The sequence below is a fragment of the Vipera berus genome (assembly GCF_964194415.1).
Source record: "Vipera berus genome assembly, chromosome: 3".
Classification (NCBI taxonomy): domain Eukaryota; kingdom Metazoa; phylum Chordata; class Lepidosauria; order Squamata; family Viperidae; genus Vipera; species Vipera berus.
Window position 1 is genome coordinate 189724857 of NC_138204.1, and position 10619 is coordinate 189735475.

Below are 10619 nucleotides of genomic sequence, written 5' to 3' on the forward strand. Positions count from 1 at the left end.
ATTTTGCTATAATAAATGGTATGGAATGAGCCTCACACTTATTAGGATGTAAAATCTACTGCAACTTATTTTTATATGTAGCATTCCCAAAACTTGACAAGTGATAATGATCCTGCTTCACTTCAGCAATTATTTCCTTTATCTATCACTACAAATATTTAATATAATACTAGTTCAAAATCAGACAAGAGTTGAAGTTGATTCACATACATTTTTGCTTGAATATAGTTTTACTGATGATTACACCAACTGTAAAGTTACATCTAAATTCAGTCTATTGATATTACAGATCACTTTTCCTTAATTTTTTTTAAATGGTGAAAAGAGACGCATTCTTTATCTTCAGAAAGATCTATCATTGCTTGTAGCAGGTAATAAACAATAATTTTTCTACAAAACAAAAGCCCCAGACATTTGGTTAATAGAAAACATTACATATTTAAAGAAGCTTTGAAATATGTTAGCATTTATTAAATTGAATCATCTCAAGATAAAACTGAAAACTATTTAAAAACTCAATCTCTAATATAAATAAATAAAAGAGCTATGAAAAATATGCAAACAATGAATTAATGCATTCTAACAATATAGTATGTAGGGATAAAAGAATGTGTAACAGGACATCCAGAAGAATACTATTCCATACTGGCAACTCTCAGAGCTTTACACTCCACAAATTGCACCCAATGCGGTTAAAGTTATTTTAGACATTCTCTTCTCAATTCTCGTAAATAAAGCTATACTAATATACTGATGCAGGCTTTCACAGCCAGTGTCAATCTAATAGTGATGAGTTCCAAAGTAATAGGCAATGGTCTAATTAGGAGTTCTGAGAAATGTGCTACAAAGCAGATCAGTGTCACCTCAGAAAATGCCAGGCACAACTGCTGATGAAATGTCAGGATACTTGATAATTAGATGACAGTCTATTAGCCCAGAAGCCATTATCACTGGAAAGATATATAGGTAATCCACAACCTATGACCATTTGTTCAGTGACCATCTGAAGTTACAATGGCACTAAATAAATGGCTATGACCAGTTCTGGCCACCCCAGCACCCTTGTTGTCATGTGATCAGGAGCTGGGCACTTGGCAATTGGTTCGCATTTATAACCGGCTGCAGCACCCGACAATCACATGATCACCCTTTGCCACCTTCCGTGCTAGCATCCCCAAAAAGTCAATGGGGAGGGTGGTAGGGAAGGTCACAAGTCACTGAGGTAAGTCTCTCTCACCTAAATACCCTCCTTCAGCCCCATGCCCTCAATGCTATTCTGGCCACTTCTGCACCCCTATGCACCCTCCCTCACCTGTACCCTTGTGTACCCTCTCTGACCCTCACACACTCCCAAGCATCTTTCTGATCCTTGCTGCACTCCTGCATTCTCTCTCTTAGAACTGCATCGCTTAGCGATGGGAATTCCAGGCCCTATTGCTGTCATTAGTCAAGATTACCTGTATTCAGACAGGCATTTTTAATCACAGGTACAGTTTGTGTATTTATAACCACTGTGTGAATGATCGCACAGTTATGGAATTATAAGCAATAACTCAATCTAAACAGTTCATATAATACTTCATGTAATAGAAAAAATATGAAAAAACAGTTCTTGGGCTTACAGAAATTCATAACAGGAAAAAATTGTGTTATGCAGAAAGGTACTTTGCAAATCAGAATCAAAGCATTTCTTTTCCCAGTTAAAGAAACATTCTTTTTGCAAAGCTTGAGCAGCTGCTACTGAAACTTTTCCTCATGTCTCCTCACATAGGCATTACATATAATTCTACTTTCACTATAAAACCCATCTCCAATATTTCAGTGGGAAAGAGTTTAGAAGGACTTAATGTCTCTAGTTTTATTTTGGCATATATTTTTGTCCAATATCACAGTAAATTTACAAAAGGCTGGAACTTTATGTACCTGTTACTTTATGTATTAATTCTAAAGCCTTCAGACATCCATGGCCTTATTCCATTCATTTCAGTCATTTACAGTTTATTTTTATATTTAAAAGGTAATTGTTTTTAATACCATGAAATATACAAAATGCACTTTGCTTAGATTTTGTATGCAGGTCATTCTTGGTCAAGAGTATATCTGTGTAATATATTTAGATTTCTTCTCATTTATTCATAAAATACTGTAATATAGTAAGTAGCAACAATTACCATTTGTGGTAGAAATGTGGTTCTTTCCTAAACTTTCCAACCAGAGATAACTAATCTGTTAAGAAATTACGGTATCTGCATCATCATTTTGTCATCGTGATTAAAAATGGATACCTATGCTGCAACTTTACTATATAATAAATCTGTACTACCAATTTAAATGTCAGCGAAATTATTTCTAGAAATTCAGTTTTAAATTCAAATACTTACTGGCTTTTCCAGTACAATAGGATGATCAGGAAGAAATTCTGGCTTCTTTTGGGCAAGTGAAACCCCTGAAAGTTTCAGAAGGAAATCTCTGCTATATGTTATTCTTTCTGCCAACACAAAAATTTATTACTGAAAAGTGATAGGAATATATAAATCAGGCATCTTCTAATGAAAGTCAGCAGCTAGATTTTTTTTACAAACAATTTTACAGAAGAATTTTAGTTAGCAAATCTGTATTCCTATTACTAAACACAACAAAATATGGTTCTGCATGGTTATATAACTATCATTTGAATTATGATTATGCATTCTATACTAAAAGTTATAGTAATTTATACCCTGTTTTAAAGTTCAGTGTCTAGTGTTATAAAGAGATTGGATTGACATGCAATCATTATATGGCTTATCCCTTGAGCTCCGGAAATATAAATACCACTTTTGCTGTAAGCATGGTATGCTAAATGAGTTCTTGAATAAAAATTCATTTAAGGTCTCAGATAAATTTCAAATATTTAATTGAAACTGAAAATTGCTAGAATATAACCTGAAATATATTTTGTGTATTTCTTCATTTTTAAAATTTTAATACTGACCTTTTGTGATTTCATTTTTATGCTGCACTGACAGACTAGGAATCATATTGTCATTTAAAACCAGCATTCCATTAGATTTACATATCTAAAATAAAGTGTACATACATATTATGTTCTAATGTGCATATATGTCTATATGCATGTTTTGTATATTATTTTACAAGGTTCTAAGAACTTTTGATAATTCATGCAAGAGGTATTATACACAGAATCATACATACAATGTATACCACATGTAATTTTAATAGTGAAGAACACCACAAAAACACTTCAGTTATAGACCTCACACCATTTTATACTTGGTTCACCATAACACCCAAACATTAACCATAATACAGATCCATGAGGTTGGAAGTTATGTACTATATACAGCATGGAAGGAAAACAAAAACAAGATTCATTCAAATTTATCACATTTTCACAGCCATACATGAGAAAGTACTATAAAACTGTCAGAGCAGACACCACAAAATTGTCAAAGTTTCTTATAACCTGTTTTTATGTACCATTTACATTTTGAAAGGACAAGATACAGGTAGACCCTGACTTATGACCACAATTGAGCCAAAATTTCCATTGCTAACCAAGCTAGTTATTGTGAGTTTTCCCCCATTTAACCTTTTTGCCAGAGTTGTTAAGAGAATCACTGCAGTTGTTAAATGACTTATATAGTTGTTAAGTGAATCTTTATGAAAGATGCACTGTCCGGTAATGATATAATCACTATTTGTAACCTCAGTGGATTTCTGACAAGCAAAATCAATGAGGGAAGCTGGATTCACTTAGACCACGATTCACTTAACAATTGTAGCAAAAAGGTTGTAAAATGAGGCAAAACTCACTTAACTACTGACTCACTTATTAATGGAAATTTTGGGCTCAATTATGGTCGTAAGTTGAAGACTACGTGTAGATGTTACAAATTATGTACTAATTTGGTATGCACATTGTAGGAAGAGAATCATATTAGTCTACATTAGCCAAAATGGGCAGTTTGGTAAAGGATTTAAATTGGTATAAGGGGGTTTAAGAGACGGAAGAAAGTTATGCAGATATAGCTTACATGTGAGACAGATATACCTGTGTTAAAACTCATTCCTTTTGAGGTAGCCAGAAACGTTTTGATATTTGATTTCTCATTCATTCTTGCTGCTAAAATCTCATTTTTGCAAAATGGTTAGAGATCTGCAGTAGTGTGCCCTGGAAGCTGAAATGCTCTATATTACTTAATCTTTCTTTTGATTCCTGATATCAGTTTCTATCCGTTAATTATTTTCTCCAAAGCCTGAGCTATTTGAGGGCCACTGCTGGCAAATGATGGCATATATTTATTTAATTTATTTAATACTATTTCTATACCGCCCTTCTCCCGAAGGACTCAGGGCGGTGAACAGGGCAAGAATAAAAATACAGATTACAAAAGTTAAAACAAAATTAAATAAATGCCCACATACTAAAATACATCTTATTAGAGGACCTCTAAATGCTATATAGCTCTTTCAAAATGATGCAACAAACTTGTTTTTAAATGTTTTTAAGACATTGTAACTGTGAGTTGATAAGGTACTCATAATCTCTCCAATATAGTTTAGTTTATTGATTAGTCTTCTGATCATATAAAAAAGTGCCTGATCTAATTTTAGATAAAATAGATAAAAATACAGTAATAAAATAAATATGAGGTAAATACAGAGAATCAACATTCAGTTAAGTATACTGTATGACCTTTGCAGGATACCCCAATCTGTTTGATATAATGGGTTCTTAGCTTGAATGCCTTAACTACAGTATAAACTTAGCAGTTCTGTTCACAATATATTCATTAGAGCCCAAGAGGAAATAGGACAGTCTGTAATTCAGATCCCTGTGGGCTGTTCTTTCAAGTAGGGATTTAAACATCTAAGCCTAAGGGTTCTATAGTGTAGTTCAGGGGTGTCAAACTGCCAGCCTGCGGGCTGATTTCATTATACCAAAGCTGCGCCCATCCCATTGCCGGCAATGCAAAAAGAGCCATGATATGTTGTGACACATCACGTGACGTGGTGAGTTTGACACCCGTGCTGTAGTTGAAAGTAAAAAAAAAGAGCATGAGCAATATCTCCAATGGCTGGGACACCACATATACACATCCTCTCATATAGCATGCAATCTGTCCAACATATAACCTGTACGTGCCTAACCAACCTGTCTTATTTCATTCTTCCCTGCCTCTTACCAATTTAAATCATACATCATTTAGCTCTAGCTCACAAAAACTTCCTTTTTAATAGAATTTGTTAGTTGGGAAAAGTTATACCAGTTTTTTGATTTGAGGTAGGTACAGTAAAGTACCGAATATTGGCTGGTGGGGATCAGATGAACTTTTTCTTCAGAGGCCCCTGCTCTATGGAACATCCTCCCTTCGTATATCAGAATGGCCTATTAGTCTTTCATAAGGCCCTAAAAACCTGACTATGTTCCCATGCTAGGGTGCTGAGTGTTAAGAGCCCCATTTTCTGGCTGTATTGCTAACTGGCCTAGAATTCTGCTCCTACACATATTTAATCCAGATGTTTTTACTGTTTTAATTTTTTTAGTATTTTTAATTGTAATTGTTTTTTCACTTGTAAGCCACCCAATCATTGGCTGAGATGGATGGTTATAGAAATTTAATGATTGATTGACTGACTGACACTGACTGAATCAAAGTTCTCTCATCCTAGTAGTTTAAAATTCAAGATAATCACAACTATCATTTTAAAATCTGGTATTTCAAAACAAGTTCAAGTAATGGGTTATGTGACACTGGCTTGTTAAACTAGCCAAACATTGTTACAAATCACAGTATCTAGCTTATCAATAGTGTCAGGTTCAAGTAAAAGAGGGGTTTTTGTTCTTACTGTTTTACTGAAATAATACTTACTGAACTAATTTCATTATGTAAAAAGACAGAAGCACTGCACGGAAAGTCAGCCTGAAAGCTTCCAGAGTCTGTTGATACTGTGGCTAAGGATGCTGTAAAATAAAGTACCGTAATAGGTTTAGTTCTTCATTAATATGTTGAGCGCCCTTCTAATGTTGTGTTTTCTACACAAATACTTGAGGTGATCAAGGTACTTACCACGAGAAGAGAAGCACAGAGATCTTGCTGGCTGGAGGTGCTTACCAATCAATCTCTTAGTTTCCATTTGTTAAAATACTTGGAGATGCCATGCTGGAAAATAAACAGCCCCAAAATATACAGATGGGAAACTGGGTGATTACTCAAAAGTGTACTAATGACCAACGCCATGCCCAGTACTTAAGTCCTGACCTAAACCCTCTTCCATTTTCCTACCCACCAATCCCGTCCACAAAAAAAAAATAAAAGTTAGCGGGGTGGCTGGCCTGGCCTAGCACGAGGCTGCACAATGGAGGAGATGGGAACTGGCCTTGTATGTCTGTGAAACTCTTCAAGACGCCTCCACTCAAAACCCCACACGGAGTTTGATAGGTGTTAAAATTTAAGAGCGAGAAAGCGAGCTCTTTGGGAACCATAAGAAACCGCGGACGCTCTGAGGGGCTTCATAAAAGTGCTCTAAGTTCAAAAGGAAGAATGGCCGTACTTCATAACCACTTAAACCAAAAAAATATTTTCGCAGCTTCGAACAGCGCAGGCAGCAGAAACCGCCGCAGCCCCCGCTTAGGGGGCCATACGCTCCACACGCGCTCCATGCACATGCGTGGTCCCCTTTCTGGCGCGGCCTCGGCACTTCTCTGTCTTCTGGGGTCATGGCGTTCGACTTTTTTGTTGGTCGACGGCCCCTTCTTCCTCCTCTCTTTTTTAGCGAGCGCTGCTTACCAGCACTCTGCGCTCTCACCCCGGGAGCAAGAGCAGCGCCGGCCGTTCCCGCGAGCGCTAGAGCGGTCTCGAGAGCGAACCGGACGGGACAGCCCGGCTAAGTGACGGCCCGAATGTTTATGGCGGAGAAGCAGCTAATCGCTTCCTCAGCAGCCGCCAGTATTCTAAAGGCGCGCGCAGGGAGCCTGGCGGCAGCCGTTACTATCCATCCTCGTCGTTGTCGTCATCATTATCACCATCGACCACAGATTCTCTCTCTCTCTCTCTCTCTTTTTTTTTTTTTTTTTACAAAGTTGACTTTGGAGCTGGCTCTCTCTCTGCCTTTGGATTCTGCGGTTTTATTTGCAGGCACTCACCTGTTGAGAATGGGAAGGGTCCTCCTGTTTCTTGCCTTCGCTCGCTTATATTCATTTATTTCCAAGAATCTTAGGTTTCTTATTGCAGGTTGAAAGCGCAGAAAGGGAATGTAAAAATATTTAAAAGGCCAACAGTTGAGTAATTTGGCATACGTTTAGTAAAATCTAAAAGCGTAGAGACGTCTGGTTAGATTCTGCTGCCTCAAAGTTTAGGTTTCATTAACTTTTTAAAAAAGATAATATTAGCACTTTTAATATGGCAGTGGAGGCCTCTTTTCTAACTTCAGGAAAACATTATTTTTACTTTTTTATCTACGACCTTTTCTTTTAGTAAATGAAGACTTCTCTTTTTAGCACTAAACAACAGCCTATTCTAAAAAAAAATCCTTGAATACAGTGGCAAGTTTTAAGAAAGATACAAATCCAGTTGGGGAAGGAGTGATGTAACTTATAAACTTGCCAGTGTGAAATGTTACCCAGAATCAATGTTTTCTATTCAAGTTTCATGGTAATTATGTCTTATTGTTTGATCATTTGCTTTCTGATGTATCGTATATACTAAATATATGTACCATTTGTTTCTGTACTTTATAAAAAGATCTGACTTCTCCCCTTAATAAATGCTTTTTGCCTTAAATTGAATTACTTGGTAATATTTTTGGATGAGCAAATAAGCAAAGGTAAAATTCTCAGATCCAGGGATAAAGTCCTTATCAACTTCACACCAAACTCTCAAGTGCCTGAGTTTGGAGGTAATAATTCAACTATTGGTATGTGATAAATACATCCTTGGTCACAATCTGTGGTTATATTTATTCCACCTTTTTTATATATAGCTCAAGACAGTGAACATGCCTTATACTCCTGTTTCCTTCTTTTTCCATGTTGGATGAACTACTTTTCTTTGACTTGTTCCTTGCCCAGCATCAACACCAGATACTATAATTAATAACTTAATACTTTTAAAATAATCAAAAGTTTACTAACACAAGATAAACATACAAGCAGTGAATGCAGTCTGGGATGGTCTGCAGCATTCTTTTATAATCGTACAAATAACTAATTTGCATGCCTAATTCTAGAATTCTCAAGTTTAACGTTCCTAATTAAAAATGCTAATTTTATTCATTTATTATATTTTTATTCCACCCATCTCCCCTATACGGCTGATTTTTTTATTCCCTAATTGGCACATCTTTGTTGCTAGAAGCAAAATGGTTTCTTTTAATTTATTCTTTATCTGCCCACATGACCCTCACTTTTTTGTAATAGGAAAGCACTAACTTCTAAAATAGTTTAACTTTCTAATAATTACTTTCCAACACGTCACAACAATCATCCTGTGAGATGAGTCAGACCGAAAGGGTGGCCAACTTTCATGCCCAAGGGAAGGCTAGAATTCGCAGCCTCCTGGTTTTCCCCAATGCTAAATTTCACTTTTAACAATAATAATAATTTATTAAATTTGTGTGCTGCCTGATTTCCAATCAAACAAGTTAGCACTATAACATTTTGAAACTATAGTTGGTACAGATTATAGCAGTCAAATCACTTGTGGCTCTATTATTGCATTATAGCAAATATATAGGTTGTCCTCAACTTAAGATAGTAATGGAGTCCGCTCACGTGACCAACTTGATTTTACAACCTTTTTTTGCTGCAGTCATCAAGGGAATCCAGTTATTAAGCAAACCCATTATTTGCAACTAGGCAGAGGTAAATGCTGGTTTTTGGCAAAAACAAATCAATTACATAACCATGGCATGCTGCAAATTGCCATAAGTGTGGGCCATTTACCAACTGCCTGAAATGTGATTAGTGTATGTGACCATAGGGCTAGCCAGTGCTTTTTTTGTATAAGAAAAAGGTGCCGGAACTCACACATGTCATACAACCCGGCTTGCCTATCCTACAAGGTTCCATCCAAAAAAGGTGCCGGAACTCCGTTCTGAACATTCTATGAGAAAAAAAGCCCTGGGGCTAGCCATTGGAACTTCAGAAACATGTTGTAAGTACCTTTCAGGGGGTCTGTCATAACTTCAAATGATTGCTAAGTGACTTGTTGTAAGATAAGGACTACCTGTACTACAATCCCTTGTACTAGTTATGTTAAGCTTCTGGATATAATTCAAAGTAGTGGTTTTAACCTATATAAAGATCTCCATGTTGTGGCACCAGATTACATTACTGGTTTACCTTCTCCAATCCATCTAGGTCAGGGGTGTTAAACTGCCGGCCCGCGGGCTGGTTTCATCATACCAAAGCCGCGCCCACCGCATTGCCTGCAATGCAAAAAGAGTCGCGATACTCTGAGACACGGCACGCTGGCTGGGGAATTCTGGGAGTTGAAGTACACAAGCCATAAAAGGGCCAAGTTTGAAGACCCCTGATTTATAGCGATCGTCTAACAATGTTCTTCTCTTTTGCTGCTGACGCCTGCGCAGACGCTCCAAAACTAGACGGAGATGGCGCTGTGCTGTATCTCAATAGATAGTTTAAGATCTTGCCTGCAACACAAGGTGTCGCTGGCTGCTTCGGTGGGAGAAATTTTATCTGCAGTCACTTTAACGGGGGCTTGGGGGAGATAGAAAAATAATAATCCTGAATCCTGTGAATCTTGTTTGATTTCTTGGTCTTCAAGATGTATTCCCAGAAACACACGAGATTTGCGTTTTGCTTGGAGGTGATCAGAACCCAGCAAGTAGAACTCGGGATCAGCTTCGCATTTTCTTCTAAAGCGAGCGGTTTGGGCAGAGGCGTCATTTCCCCGAATTCTCACACGCACGGGTATGCACGCATAAACACACCGACGTTCCCCACCACCATCACCACATACCTATGCACCAATACATCCCACATAGATATCTTTGTCTATATATGTGGGTCTGGGAAGCTTCTCTCCTCTATTTTTTCGATTGGCTTGGGAGACCCAGCCGCCTTCTCTCACCGCTTCTGCTCCCCCCGGGCAGCTTCCGTTGCGGTCGGGAATGCTAGCAGAAGGGGAAGCCGGGGGTCGTTTTCCTACCTCAGGACCAAGTTAAGTGGGATATAAAGGAAACTCACAACCGGAATTGAGGATTATGTTAGGGTCACTTTGGTAGCGGCGGGGCACGGGAAGAGAGATTTCCAAGACCGAGACGGCGCAGAGGGCTTTCCCCGATTGCTCTTTTGCCAGTGGGAGGAAAGGCCCACGCCGGGAAAGGAATTTGCATGCGATCCGAGTTCATGATAAGGGAGAGGGATGGCCATGCTACTCGCTGACTCAAAAATAGGGAAGCCAAGAAGAGGTGGACCCCCAGGTTCGGAGAATTCCTGAGCTATAGAGCAATGGCGGCGTTTCCTGTACTGTTCCGAAGAGCAGGGTAAGTCGAACCAAAAATTATCACTAGACTACAGGATCTTGAGACTAGATAAGTCACATTTCAGAAATTTGAGCAGAAATCTTCCAAATATCTATTTTTTTTAAAAA

The 10619-nt window shown here is 37.9% G+C and overlaps 1 protein-coding gene across 1 annotated transcript; it reads right to left on the reverse strand.

Moving 5' to 3' along the window:
• Positions 1-342: 342 nt before the first annotated feature.
• Positions 343-6141, reverse strand: LOC308665126 (uncharacterized protein C8orf88; the record flags this gene model as incomplete). The annotated part of the gene is made up of 5 exons (XM_081322792.1): positions 343-390; positions 2382-2488; positions 2975-3059; positions 5877-5968; positions 6075-6141. 5 exons carry the CDS (start codon positions 6139-6141, stop codon positions 343-345), a joined length of 399 nt encoding a protein of 132 aa, XP_081178918.1.
• Positions 6142-10619: the final 4478 nt, after the last annotated feature.